The 14,614-nt window shown below is 41.5% G+C and overlaps 2 protein-coding genes and 1 long non-coding RNA gene across 4 annotated transcripts; 1 reads left to right on the forward strand and 2 right to left on the reverse strand.

Moving 5' to 3' along the window:
- Window positions 1–316: 316 nt before the first annotated feature.
- On the reverse strand, window positions 317–3,692 carry LOC136445538 (beta-1,3-galactosyltransferase 1-like). Of its 2 annotated transcripts, XM_066443594.1 has the most exons (3): window positions 3,379–3,692; window positions 2,196–2,255; window positions 317–1,830 (listed from the first exon to the last, which is right to left on the reverse strand). In XM_066443594.1, exons 1-3 carry the CDS (start codon window positions 3,379–3,381, stop codon window positions 787–789), a joined length of 1,107 nt encoding a protein of 368 aa, XP_066299691.1. In that variant the 5' UTR covers window positions 3,382–3,692; the 3' UTR covers window positions 317–786. The 2 variants fall into 2 exon arrangements, with proteins under 2 accessions (XP_066299691.1, XP_066299692.1); XM_066443595.1 differs by lacking the exon at window positions 2,196–2,255 and having other exon boundaries at window positions 3,379–3,691.
- A 471-nt stretch (window positions 3,693–4,163) lies between these two features.
- LOC136445754 (beta-1,3-galactosyltransferase 5-like) lies at window positions 4,164–10,947 on the reverse strand. Its single transcript, XM_066443890.1, has 4 exons — window positions 10,335–10,947; window positions 8,967–9,316; window positions 6,523–7,071; window positions 4,164–5,145 (listed from the first exon to the last, which is right to left on the reverse strand). The coding sequence occupies exons 2-4, from the start codon at window positions 9,293–9,295 to the stop codon at window positions 4,830–4,832; spliced, it is 1,194 nt and encodes a 397-aa protein (XP_066299987.1). The 5' UTR covers window positions 9,296–9,316; window positions 10,335–10,947; the 3' UTR covers window positions 4,164–4,829.
- Window positions 10,948–11,503: 556 nt separating this feature from the next.
- Window positions 11,504–14,168, forward strand: LOC136445549 (uncharacterized). Its single transcript, XR_010757415.1, has 4 exons — window positions 11,504–11,596; window positions 12,395–12,476; window positions 12,984–13,129; window positions 13,870–14,168. It is a non-coding gene; the product is annotated as an uncharacterized lncRNA (long non-coding RNA).
- The last annotated feature ends 446 nt before the right edge of the window (window positions 14,169–14,614 follow it).

Genomic DNA, 14,614 nt, shown 5'->3' on the forward strand with positions numbered 1-14,614 from the left:
GAACAATATACATGTACCCATTTCTACACCTGGGTGGAGTGAGGAAAATTGCGTAAAGTGGGGTCGTGTGGCGTAACTGCAGGGTGTTTGGCCCAGAACCCAGCGGTCCCGGGTTCGAATCCCCTGACGCCGTTGATATTGAGCCCTTGGGAAATCTGGTCCATGTGAAAGTGTACTGGTTTGACTGAAAATGTCATAAGATTTTGATTTTGGGGGGCGGAAAAGTTAGAATTTTTGTCTGACCCAAGTAGCCATATTCCGCCCAGGGACAAGACTAAATACGCTTATTTGAATGTAGGCCATTACACTCCAGAAGTAACGACAATTCAGCCAAATTTATTCATTAATTTGTCAAATGGATTGCTTCGTTCAACTTTGACAGGATTTTCTTTCAGGGAGCCCAGTTTTACAAAACAATACTAAACATGCCTTTCTTCAGGAACACAAATGACAAAACAATATACATGCAAGGACATTATAATGTCCTTGATTCATGCAATTCGTTTTCGCAAGATAACAGTTACTTATCAATAAGCAGCTGGATAGATTTTTTAAGCCGTCAGACAGGTAGCATCCACTACTTTTCGCAAGAGACTGAATATGATTCTCCTTTTCTTCAATTCTTTTGTTGTTACCAGTGGGCATATTTGTACAATAAAGGTCTTCATTCATTCATATAATGAACATAATTACACCACGCCTTTGTTGAAACAAAAATTACCAAACAAAAAACTAATATTGTCACTGCGACACCTCAGCAACACACATACTAGTACATGTATATCATTAGCAGTTGGACGTTAAAGAGTTCCATAAGTCCATCATAACCTCAGGCTCTTTAACCCACTGAGAAGCAAGTAACCAGTCAAAGTTACAAGAGTCGATGTCAACATACCAAGGATAAAACCCTTGGTGGTGTACAGGGACAATACCAAGCTTCTCCAGACAGATACCTATGTACACGTCCTCTAAAAACAGATATTTTGTACTCAGTGACGTTCTATACAAGAGTTTTGCTGTATCGTTTGACATTACGTAAGCAAATCCTCCTGGATATTTAGGATATAATTTTCTTGAATATTCCTCTTTGCTTACGTACCATCTGTCTAGGAATCTTACATCTCTAACTGGTTTTGTTTTATTGAAAACTCGTCCTGCGACAAACCTCGTGACGTGGAGATCTTTCAAGTACTTAACCAGGCTAAAAACGTTCACAAAGGTGTCGTCGTTGGCCTTCATGACGTATTGAGCTTGTGGACAAAACTGGGCAGCCCATTTCAGACCCATGATAGTTTTCAGGGTTCTGTTACGGTCGGAGTCGATAAAGTCCTCCTGAATGATGTCCTTGTGTACTCTGCTTTCATGTTCTAGAGCTCTCTGTAACGCGGCATCAGGTACTAGTCCTACAGCGAACAGTACCTTGATGACAACACCCAGTACGTTCGCTTCTTTCCCCCACGTTTGCCTGATCTCGTATCGCTGCCTGTGGTTGAGATGTCTCGTCGAGACCAGGATGAGAAGGAAAACGTCTTCGCCACTCTTGCATTTATCTGGATTGTTGAGAACGAAGGTGTAAGTGTGTGGGTTGATGAGATCATTATCTAAAGAAGTACTGATGAATCTATCTCTGTCCTTGTCAGCTTCTTCTTTGGGTGCGTGTAACGCGAGTCCTTCGTGGAGGTCCCTGTGTTTGGGATGTTCGATGTGTTGAGACAGGCTGAACCATGCTGTGATCACGGACAGGAGCAAAACGGCACCGAGAGCGTACCGGTACCCGCCACGGCCCATTCGCATCGTGTTCATGGCTATCCGTAGTTGTCTGTTTCTGACCTGTGGAAAATTGAAAACATAAATGTGTATATTTCAGATGGCATATGTATAGCATCTATCTACCTATCCATCTATGTATATATATATATAGAGAGAGAGAGAGGGAGAGGGGGAGAGAGAGACATAGAGGGACACAGGATCCGGAGATGTGGAGAAACACACAGAGAGACGGAGACAGAAAGACAAAGAGAAAGACGTTGCCAATAGCAAGAAAAGCCAGGAAAATGTGCTCTTGCTGTAGTGGTATTGGTGAAGTTGTTGATGTACACTATCATTGAGGAGAGAAAGAAAGAAAAAAGGGCAGACCGACTAGAGGGAGGGGAAGTAATACACTGTTTGGGGATATGATAACCCAGTATACGTACCACATCATGCCATGAATTGTACCGGGCAGAATACATCATTGAGTACTTAATCTTTGTGACCTGAAAAAATAGGCATTACGTTACAAATGTTTTTCATTGATAAGGAATTATCTACAAACGCGTTTATCAATCATTATCTTTGGCAACTTTCCAGGCACATGTTTTGAAGCAAACTTTGAATTAGAAGATCAGATGTATGTGGTGACATTTGAACATCTTACCTACCCTGCTTAATAAGTACCCGGACTAATGCTCCTCTTATTACGGCTTTACTAGGCAGCACTGTCGTTAGCTACTTCCATTGAAATCCTGTCGGTGTCATTATATGAATGTTACCATGTATTTTGAATCCATATGCCTGTACTTAGCCCATGGTAGTGCATGAATGTACAATAAAGGTTATTATTATTATTGTTAACGTTTTTAAGTACAACATTTACTGACAAGGCGTGATGGCAACACACTCAAGTCTGACCCTTAGCTTATGTTCTTGTCGTCATCAAAACAAAGTACATTGGAATAAATACACACAAGCAAAGCACAAGAACGACAAAGTGATGTAAGACAAGCAACCAGAAACATTTTGCATCTGAACTTTCCATAGTATCTGAACACTTACGCTCCTATATAGGTCAGTACATATACATTTAGTCCTGGATGTGTATCCATATCAAACTCACAAGACCGGCTCATCAACATTGCTTCCGTTCCTTTTGTACTTTTGCTATAAGGTAACGACTAAACACACAACTGACGACGAATTAGTTGTAATCCATGTCAACATTTTTTCGATATGCTGTAAAAATGTCCATACGGAAAGTAGCTGTAGACCAGATTGTGCATGGAGAATGTACATCTTTTAAAAGTTGCGTGCTACAATGAATTGTTCTACTTATTGTGAAAGTTCATACTCACGAGCACAAACATGTCTAACTCACTTACATGTTACACATTTGGCTATGATTCGGTTTACATGCAACTATCCGCCGTTGTCTACATCCTAACACTAGAGAGGAATTGGTTTCTTGAATGTAAAAAATATCTGGCCAAAGTTTTAACTCATTTTGTTTTAACACTTCGTTACCATCATTGACTAGATTACTTTACTCAGACAACTACTAGCGAATTGTTTCTTAACTTATCTAGTTTTCCGTCATGACTAAGGTACATCAAATTTACCTACCATAAGAAGCAAGCATTAGGTCCTTTCGTTTCCAACAAGAATCTTGAAGTACTTAGTTAGACGTAAAGTAACCAGGCCGAATCGTCGTAGTTGTCTGATCGAACCCGGAGGCAATGTGTCGGGGATGGGGTAAATGGGAACGAACCATTTGTTCCCTGCTAAGGGGGGGGGGGGATAGTAAAACTCAAACCTAAACCGAGCGAAAAAGGCTAGCGTAACGAAAAAAAGGAGTTCAATTGTTGCTGTATTGTCGAAAAGGCTTCATAACGGATATTGGGCAAAATGGGTCAGGAATGGAGGTCTAGACCCAGACACACACACATACATATTTACACACACACACACACACACACACACACACACACACACACACACACACACGCACACGCACACACACACACACACACACAAACACACACACACACACCAAAGACACACACACCAAAGACACACAAAACACACACACATGGGGACATGATCTCCAAGCAGATGTTGGGTGACAATTGTGAAGTTTTCTAACCGCACAGCTTTCCTTGATATACATATAGCCTCTGACTGGCAGAAACCGGTCATGCAAAAAAAGTTTATAATTGTCCACCCAACATTTGCTTGGAGATTAACACAGACATACCAAAAACAATACTCCACTCCATTGGGGTGAAATGATTTTCCCACTTTATAAGAGGTTAAAAGAACTAGTTCTCCGATTGTTGATTATATTTATTCACTGTGATTAACATGTTCATATACTTTACTAGATAAAAGAACAGATGGCGAGCAGAGGATGAGTTAGACGATTCAATTTTATTAGTTATCTTTCATCTTCGCATTCAGAAACACATATGTCAGTGGTGGTCTGATGTTAATGTTAAGAAATTTATCTAAATGTTACAATTTCAGAACCATGCTAGAAGTGCTCCGAAACTGTCTTTGGCACGCCATAATGTTGTAGAAGACGAATACATTTAATTTCTGAACTGTTCCTTCGGGGATCACTAAAGAAATGAGCTCTTTAAAGAAGACACCAAATTCCATTCTAATCGTTTACTGACAAAAAGAAGACTACCGTCCTCTTAACATCACATAACTTACGTATTACAGAAGTGAAATCTTTCGTCAAACCCGATAAGATTTAGAGTTAGCATTTAGATTAGAGTAGTCCTGCGTTATGCTGTGCTTAATTGTACGTTCGAATAAATTTCTGCTACTTGCCAAAAAGCACACTCATTCCGAGTGGGTGAGTGGGTGAGTGGGTGAGTGGGTGAGTGGGTGAGTGGGTGAGTGGGTGAGTGGGTGAGTGAGTGAGTGAGTGAGTGAGTGAGTGAGTGAGTGAATGAGTGAGTGGGATTTTTGTCCGAAGGCTACTTGCAGTCATTCATTCACTCGCTCGCTCGCTCGCTCACTCACTCACTCACTAAGGGCAAAATAGTCCAGACTATACAATAAACTCATTAAGTTTGCTCATCAACATGATCTTCTGAAACTAGCGAGCAGTCCGTATTTTGATTAGCCCAATGACTGAGCATGACCTCGGGCTCTTTAACCCAATGAGAGGCTAACAACCAGTCAACTTTGCACGACGGAATGGGCACGAATTCCGGAAAGAATCCGGAATGGTGCACCGGACTGATGCCTAGTTTCTCCAAACATAGTCCAATATACACGTCTTCTAGGAAGAAATATTTGATATCTAAAGCGGCTTTGTAAATCTTCACAGTGATGTCGTTAGAAAGGACATAGGCAAACATATTCATTAACATGCATATGCTCCAAAATTATGGAGCACATAATAGCTAGTTCCATGATGACTCACTTTGACTCAAACAACATCTTGTATGACCTCCAGCATGGGTTTAGACATAGCAGGTCGTGTGAATCTCAACTCCTATCCCTTACTGACGATCTGGCTCATAACAGAGAAAAAGGAATCCAGACTGATCTCATAATCATGGACTTTGCCAAAGCCTTCGATAAAGTTCCACATCTCAGACTGATACATAAACTTCAGTTTTTTGGCATTACAGGTAAGACTCTTGTCTGGATTCAAAATTTCCTGCAGGGCCGTTCTCAAACTGTAGTGTTGGATGGAGAGTGCTCCGATTCTGTACCCGTAACCTCTGGTGTCCCCCAGGGTACGGTCTTGGGGCCAATTCTGTTTCTCGCATACATCAACGACTTGCCACAACATGCTGCACATGCAAAAGTTCGGCTCTTCGCAGATGACTGCATCTTGCAGATGAGTGTGAAAGAAAAGGCTGACTGTGAAAAACTCCAGAGTGACATAAACGATATCTGTAGCTGGGAGAAGAAGTGGTTGATGGCTTTCAACCCATCAAAATGTGAGGTGATGTCAGTCCCGGCTTCCAGAAATCCAATAATATTCCCCTATACCCTCCATGATCATCCTCTGGCAAAGGTAAGTTGTACCAAATATCTTGGCCTTCACATTTCCTCAAACTTGACCTGGGGCAAACACGTCGACGCAACAACTTCAAAGGCAAACAGAACCTTAGGGATGTTGAGACGCTGCCTGAGAATCTCCAGCACAGCGGCCAAGGAGAGAGCCTACATGGCTCTTGTAAGACCTGTCCTTGAGTATGGCTGTTGTGTTTGGGATCCCCACACCAGGGAACAGGTGAGGAGTGTTGAGATGGTTCAGCGAAGAGCAGCCCGATATGTGAGTAATGATTACAGACGCACCAGTTCAGTCACTGCTATGCTGCGAAACTTGGGCTGGCAAACGCTAGAACTGCGCCGAAAGATTGCCCGCCAAGTCACCCTGTATAAGATCATCCATGGTACTGTTTATGTTCCACACACGACCATGATTGTCCCGGTGGTTCGATGCTCCCGCCGCACCAATCACTCCCAAACATTGCAGGCCATCGCGGGCAGGAACAACTACTATAGGCTCTCGTTCTTCCCTCGGACCATCAAAGAGTGGAACGAACTTGAGCCTGGTGTGGCGGAGGCGGGGTCCCTCTCCCAGTTCAAAACCGAACTTGGGAAGACCCTGCTGCATTGAGCCACCCCTACACGTCCTTGTATATATGTAAATACATGTATTACTAACTCACTAAATTCACTTGTCCTGTCATTTGCACTCACAAATTCAGTTGTTTATGTTCCTTAGCGCCTCTCCTTTATTTTCCCTTCGTTTTACTTGTTCCGGACACTTGTGTTGTATCTAACCCATGCGCAACTGCTGATAATCTCAGATATGAGGCTAAGCAGTAAAGAAGAAGAAGAAGAAACCCGGAAGGATACTTGGGGTACACATCCCTCGAGTACTCCTTCTCGCTTACATACCATTTTGGCATGAAGTTTGGATCTCGAAGTGGTGCGCGACCTTCGTACACCCAACTCGTGACGAAGTCTTTGGGATCAGATGGCAACTCTTGTAAATGTTTTACCAACGTAAAAATGCTTACAAAGGTGTCGTCGTCAGCTTTCAAAACATATCTGGCCTGTGGACAATACTGGATAGCCCACTTTAAACACAGCATTGTTTTTAAAGTCAAGTTTCTGTACGAGTCCACGAAATCCCCCTGTATGATGTCGTGGTGTAGTCTGTTCTCTTGTTCCAGTGCCACCTGTGCCGCTCTGTTCGTTGGCTTTCCTACGGCGAAAACTGTCTTGATGTTGGCTCCGAAAACGTTCGAAACGTTCCCCCAGGTTTGGCGAATCTCAAACCTGTGTCGATGAATAAAATCAAAAGTGTAAAGTTATTACCAAATATAACAAGAATATATTCAATAAGATGTTCACCCCGACCAATCGAATCTGGACATTCCTCCAGAATTGGTACATTTCTCCAGAAAAGCGGACATTCCTCGACTTTCAAGCGGACATTTCTCTAGGAAAGCGGACGGTCCTCTAGTTGCAAGCGGACATTCCTCTGGAATTGGGACATTTCTCTGGGAAAGGGGACATTTCGCGAACACCCCCACCGGCCTGTGGAATCGGCGGTTGACCCGACAAATCGTTTCCTAGTTCAGCTAAATCACAACATCTGGACTTCTGAGCCGTGCAGTGAGATGGCAAATACTATCAGCTCGGAAGGTAAGCATAGTTTTTGATTGAAAACTGAGGCACGTTGGAAATGAAAGTGACCGCGCGGCGGACGATCACTTCTGTACAATGTTTTAATGGCGGCCTGTTGCACACAGTGCGCCCTGCAAACAAAACAACGAGTTTTAGCCTGAATATCCGAGTGATTGTCAAGATATAAGGCTCCACTGCCTAGCACATGAATCTCTGAGAAGATTTTGTCACAATTCTAGTCGTCGATGTATGGTATTTCTTGTACAACGCGGCTGCATGTCCGTATGCTTGTCGAGACACGGCTTCCGCTTGTCGAGACAAGGCTCCCCTGTCCTGCCGCGTACATATGTGTGGCGGTGTTATCGGACATTTTGTGTACATCGCGGTCTTTTGACAAGAAATATCCGATAACTATGACTAACATCTTGGTATAAACTTCTCTCATAAACATGTGCTAGGCAGTGGAGCCTTATATCTTGACAATCACTCGGATATTCAGGCTAAAACTCGTTGTTTTGTTTGTCGGGCGTGCAACAGGCCGCCATTAATTAAAACTTTGTACAGAAGTGATCGTCCGCCGCGCGGTCACTTTCATTTCCAACGTGCCTCAGTTTTCAATCAAAAACTTACTCTCCAAGCAGAGCTAGGGTTTCGGCTGGTTTTTAACGTGTTTTTAGGCGTTTTTGTCATGCCTTCTACTTTGTCATCGTTTTTGTTGTGTCGCAAACCCAAGCTCTGCAGGCAGACGGAAGCTTCAATGCCTAATAAACCTAATCACTCCAACACAATCAATCAAATCAATCAAAGTTTATTGCACAACAACTGTAACGGGTACAATGTATGGCAAGTTCGTAGGTAGTACAAAATATCAGGACTTATAAGTCTTTGCTTATTAACAATGCTAATGAATTCTACAAAAGTTAAGTCTACACACTACGGTATCCAATAAGAGTAATACAGAATACATATATGAAGTATATTACATGATACAAGGGAAACATCAATTGCTTGCGTCAGAGATTAATCGATTTCTCTTGAGAAAACAGGCAGATATGTATTGGCCTATGTACAAGGAAATTGCGTCAGGACATGACATAAGCTGAACTAGGAAACGATTTGTCGGGTCAACCGCCGATTCCACAGGCCGGTGGGGGTGTTCGCGAAATGTCCCCTTTCCCAGAGAAATGTCCCAATTCCAGAGGAATGTCCGCTTACAACTAGAGGACCGTCCGCTTTCCTAGAGAAATGTCCGCTTGAAAGTCGAGGAATGTCCGCTTTTCTGGAGAAATGTACCAATTCTGGAGGAATGTCCAGATTCGATTGGTCGGGGTGATGTTTAAGGACGAAGCTCTATATATAGTGAACGGGAATTTTGTAAACTACCAAATACGAACATTTTTGTCACATGCACACCTGTAACTTTTGGTACTCCGCCTTATTTGATACTGCGATATGTGTCCCTACATGTTTTGTGCTGTATATGTATTTAAGCTTTTAATGTACAGGTTTTGTTATTGAAATAAAATGTGAAAAAAAGCTCGAACCTGTGTCTGTGATTCTGTGGGGCGGTGGTGACAATGATTAGAAGGAAGACCTTTTCGTCTTTACATTTCTCCAAGTTGCTGATATCGATAGTAAAGTTGTAGATATAGTTCTTGGGTTCTTCCTCTCCAGGTCTTTGTAGAAGCTTTTCTGTTATGTTTTCTCGATCGTAGGCGGAAGACAACTCTCTGTCTATCCGTCGTTCGAGGTGTTCCATTCTTTGCACCATCAGGTGTAGACTATAGTATGTTGTCACGATCACTGCCATAATCAATATGGCGTTTACTTTGTTGATCATCCTACTGCGACAGATGCGATCTCTTAGCGTCATCTTATGTCGCCTGGTGATTTACTGAAAAGGAGAGAAATTTGGTTTAAAAACTTAAAGAGAGAAACGTGTTTGTAGAATTCTGAAGAGAATAAACACATACAGACGTCTATAACTATGGTTAGCAAAATATTTGTTCGTGGCGATTTAATTAGCTAGCTAATTTGCTTAGCTACATCCCAGTGTTTGAAACAGTTGTCATAAGAAACTAACCTTTCTGATGAAATCTAAGTTGGCTCGCAGATGCAGTTTCAAGGTAAACAAAAGCATTACGTGCTTCCACTGTTTGGGGCATCTATATAATGATGTAATTGCACATAAGGGATCTCCCGACTAGATGCATATGAGATAGGGAAATAGTTGTAAGACCGGATTCACTGCTTCCCGTCTGCAATGCCCTGTATAGGGTAGCGACTATTGTAGTATCCAATTGTTTGCTTGTTTGTTTGAAGCTTTGTTCATGAGAAGCTCATCAAATCGGCACGCAAGCCACTTTTCATTGAGGTCATGAGGGAAGACGTAAGGGTCAGGAAAAATATATAACAAAGATACAGTTTACATTATTTAAAGTCTTAGTAAATCTGTACACATATTACTACACATAAATGGTATACAAAAATACATAAGGGAGCTGTCATATGGTTCGTGTCCGTTCGTTTTGGTCATGGTATTAGTTGTCATTTGAGAGTTTTGACAGATCAAGTCGCGCAAATCATTATTCAGCGACACTAACTACAACAGAATAGAATTTCAGATACATGTATCAACACAGCTTGTTAGTAAATCGCATGCCATCCAAACAGCAACAGGTTATATATAATCTTAAAAAGAAAGGCAAGTATAGCTTAGGACAAAAAACACACTCAATCCGAGTGTTCTGATACTTTATATATACTGTAACCGATGTTTCAGCATGCATCCTCCTTTGGTCATTATCAAATCTTAAGTCATTTTATTGTGTACGTGCACAGTGTATGACTTTATGCTACGGACGTTACTTTATGATGATAATAAACGACACACCACATAAAAATCCACAAACCTCAGATGATAACGCACTGGATTCCAGATGACAGATCTGTCTCAGTACATGCAGTAGATCAGTTCCAGCAGCAACTGTCGCTAGTAGGTAAATGAGAAAGTTGTCTTGCCTTTTCTCTTTAGGGGGTTGTCTTCATTTTTGATGATTCATGGTGGGGTGGGGGGCGTTCACATGACATGCAGTCAAAAAAGTATTGCACTTGCGCTTTGATCACAATAGTCCCTAAATCCACACAGAACTTTCATATAGAGTAATTACAGCGTGAGTGCGATCTCCAAGCTACGAGTGGCTTACCACAGCGCAATGAAAATGCTCTTTTCCGTCGGCAGGCATACAAGCACTAGTTGGTTGTTTGTGAATAACCGGACCGACATGTTTGACGCAAGGCGTCGCAAGGTCACCTACTCATTTGTAACACGCCTGCTGTCGTCTGACAATGATATAATTAGAGTGCTTGTACACTCGGACGGCTTTTGCCATAGGCATAGCACATTCTGGCGACATTATGTAAAGTATTTGTAAGTGTAGCTTTGTAAATCTTTGTTCTGTGTCTGTTTTTATGGGCCATGGGCCTGATACAAATAAATAAATAAATATGTTAATAACAATAAGAGTACTTGATACGGGGTCTTCCCACAAGGACACCACCCCATTTGTTATTCGAGTGACACATCAACTGCTAGCTAAATAACGGATTGCAACACTAAAGTCTATATTCAAGAACCCCGAAAAGATTTGAGGTAAGACGCGCGAAATGTACTAGCTGAAAACATGTATAAAAAAAAATATAAAAAAAATACGCATACACCACAAGCCCAAAACCTCTCTGTTCTTTAGAAATCACATACCGTAGCATGTCAAGAACATGAGATATATAATCGGGTGTCCTGTTGCACTACATGGAAAAGCCGTTAGGGGGCCCATAATCTGATCATTTCTTCATATTGTCAACATACCAAATATCATGAATATCTCTCCACGACTCGAATTATGCTGTTCACAAACACACACACAGAGAGAGCAACATACACGAAAACACAACCTTCAGTTCCTGTCGAAGGAAACAATCCCGACCCTACATCTGCTTGGAAATCAATGCTGAAGCTCCTTTGCTCCACGCAGTGATCTGCAGTTACGGTGAAACTCGCTAGGGAACCTACTGTTATAACCTTTGACCTATGTAAGGTTGTGTGCTAAGCCTGCGTGCTATCTTGAAACGAACGAAACTCTGTCGAGTTTTCAGTTTTATCTTTGTATTGCAGGTAGGAGACACAGAAAACTCACTCATGTTTCACTAACGCTACTTTCTCCCTTGCAAATGTGTGATTCTTGAATATAAACGTAAACATGGGTTGTTTATGTAAAAGGACATTATGGGGGAGGGGGGCAAGTTGTTACGCAAATTTTATTATGCAGTTTATTCGTGCATGTTGCGTGAGATATGATTCAAATCGGTGGGTATCTTTCGCTAGACTTGATTATTATATTTTCACGATTTTAAACTCAAAACGACCGAAGTCCTAGTATGAAGACGGGGGTTACTTTTACTAGTTGGTATAGGATAGGCAACATATTTGTTTGCAACCAACGTTTGAGTACCATGTAACTACTAAAAAATTATTGTAGATACTACAATAAGAATCCTTTCTAGACCCTACAAAAGTACTGAGAGTCTGAGACTGTAGTACAGACTTTTTAAACTACAAACTAAACGTAACATCATATTACTGCTTAGTACGTAGATACTGTAAATGCAGAAATGTCTGCGGCGGTTTTATGTTCGCGGTGAGCTCTTAACCGTGAACTTAAAACCACCGCGAAAGGCTGTTTCATTGTGTTACTGTAGCGCTGCTATTGTTTCAAACATAAATTGAAAACCACTGGGCCCTACCTCGAAATGAAATTGCCGCGAACATTTCTGCATTTACAGTAATCCATAGGAACATTGGCTAAGTATTTTAAAGGCCTATGTAAAATTATAGTAATATTTACGTTATTTATTCATATGTTGATGTATGTTATGTGTAAAGTGTAATGATGTAGTCATGTACATTTTGCAGTAAAAGAAGGCAGCGATGGTTGCAGGGCAGACTCGAGGTGTTCTCACCTCTCTGCAAAAGGTCTTTGTCGTCGCAAGTGTCGGTAAGGCTGTAGTAAACATTGCTTACAATCACTGTAATTAACTAAAACTAAATGGCATATTACTGTTGCAACATTATCTTGATTATCTTTCAGAGGAAAACCAGGTTAGAAGACACACTAGCCACAAGGAACTAGCAAAACTAATGAAACATACATGTAATGCATGAAACTCTCTTCAACTTTATTTTGGGATTGCTAGTCTGAATTTCTCCAAACCAGAAAAAAAGAGTAGGGGGCCCAAACCTTCTAATTTCCTCCTGCCACCAAAAAATTAACACCATAATGCATGACCCGGACAATAGATGCAAAGACCAGAAGTTCTTCTACCGGATCTGCAGTACTAAGGAAAGCCGTCAGGAGGCATATGATTTACCTGGACCTTTGTCTTCCTAATACCTACCCATGTACCAAATATCATCATAATTCATATAGTCATGCTGACTAGATATCCAGAAACACTGACACACCCAAAACATGACCTTCATTTTACATGGTGTGTTTCTGTAGGTTTGACATTGTACGGTGGATGGCTGGTGGGCTCGGTGGCTACGCACATGTACAGAACCAAAGATGAGAGACGGGAGAAGGCCCTAGCTGCAGCCGCACAGGCTGTACCAGGGCCGGTCACACCAACAGATGGACAGACGCAACAGGTACATTGACATGGAATTCCTAGCGTGGATGCCATTCTATTTAGTTTACCGGAGCTGCCATACTCCCTCCCTCACAACTTTGTCTTGTATGTACCTATTGCTGATGGAACTCATCTACGCACTGGTAATGTATTGATGTAGAATCTGCCCTGTGGAGATCCCAAATATATGATACTGCAAATCTATTCAATACTGCGGTTGGTAACTTAAGCGGTTGGAGGGGAGGGGGAGTAGTTCACTGCATTTAGTTTAAATGGTGGGAACAAAGCTCTTACCACAGCAGGAAGAGTGTTCAGATATTTGTAATGATGAAATTTTAGCAGTCGAGGAGTGAGTCGCTAAAATTAAGTTACCGTTAACAAATCAAAAATACTTAGGTTTGTGAGGGAGAAAGTATGCGAGTCCTGGTAAACTAAATAAGATAGCACCCAGGCTACTGTACATAGTGACCATCTGTCCACAGACCAGATTTTACCAGTCCCGAGTGGTCTTCTTGGGCAGTTTGGACTGTTTAAGTTAACAGCACTTTCAGACTTTAAGCCAAGTTCTGAGAACCCAACACTCTTCAAGTTAAATTTTACACTGTGATACGCAATGTTCAGTTGAAACATCAATTAGAATTGGTGAATTGAAACTTGAAATGTTGTGGTTTTAGATTAAGTAGAATTTTGTGTTTTTTGAGCTGGCAGAAAATTTATACCATCTCTGATCACTTACATATTTTCATCTTTTATTTTCAGTAACACAAGAAGCAGAATCCAGTGTGGAAGGCCTACCGCTTGGAGAAAAGATGTTATGTCCAGCAAAAATAGAAACCAACTATTGTTAGGGGAACTCTGTAAATACTGTTGTTATGAGAGCCAAGAGATAAGATCATTACCACGATGCTTCTACATGTACTTCAGCGATGATAGCATTTCTCAACAAAAAAGCACCATGTAATGCATTTGTTTGACATGTCCAGATGGCATAGGGACTTTAGAATAATGTATTACATATATCATGAATACCATGTGAAATAAAGGCTTGATCGATTGCAGACTGTATTCAATATATTGTTGCCTATACCCTAGTAACAGCCCTTGGGCCCCCTCCCAAAGAGCTTCTGGCCATTCACCTCTAACTGGAGAGAACCATTCCCTTTCCTAGAGTCACCAATAGGAGCTTAGGATTCTTTATCACTTTGAAAATCAGTCCAATAGGAGCTCAGGATTCTGTGTCACTTTGAAAATCAGTCCAATAGGAGCTCAGGATTCTGTGTCACTTTGAAAATCAGTCCAATAGGAGCACAGGATTCTGTGTCAGTGTCACTTTGAAAATCAGTCCAATAGGAGCTCAGAATTCTGTGTCACTTTGAAAATCAGTCCAATAGGAGCTCAGAATTCTGTGTCACTTTGAAAATCAGTCCAAGAGGAGCTCAGGATTCTGTGTCAGTGTCACTTTGAAAATCAGTCCAATAGGAGCTCAGAATTCTGTGTCACTTTG

Source organism: Branchiostoma lanceolatum, chromosome 12, assembly GCF_035083965.1.
Source record: "Branchiostoma lanceolatum isolate klBraLanc5 chromosome 12, klBraLanc5.hap2, whole genome shotgun sequence".
Classification (NCBI taxonomy): domain Eukaryota; kingdom Metazoa; phylum Chordata; class Leptocardii; order Amphioxiformes; family Branchiostomatidae; genus Branchiostoma; species Branchiostoma lanceolatum.

Coding starts and splice junctions, on each gene's coding strand:
- LOC136445754 (XM_066443890.1), bottom strand. CDS start 9,295: ATGACGCTAAGAGATCGCATCTGTCGCAGTAGGATGATCAACAAAGTA. Junction 7,072..8,966: donor CCACAGAATCACAGACACAG/GTTCGAGCTTTT, acceptor TCATCGACACAG/GTTTGAGATTCGCCAAACCT. Junction 5,146..6,522: donor AGTAAAACGAAGGGAAAATA/AAGGAGAGGCGC, acceptor ATAATTTTGGAG/CATATGCATGTTAATGAATA.
- LOC136445538 (XM_066443594.1), bottom strand. Junction 1,831..2,195: donor ACAATTCATGGCATGATGTG/GTACGTATACTG, acceptor AATTTTCCACAG/GTCAGAAACAGACAACTACG.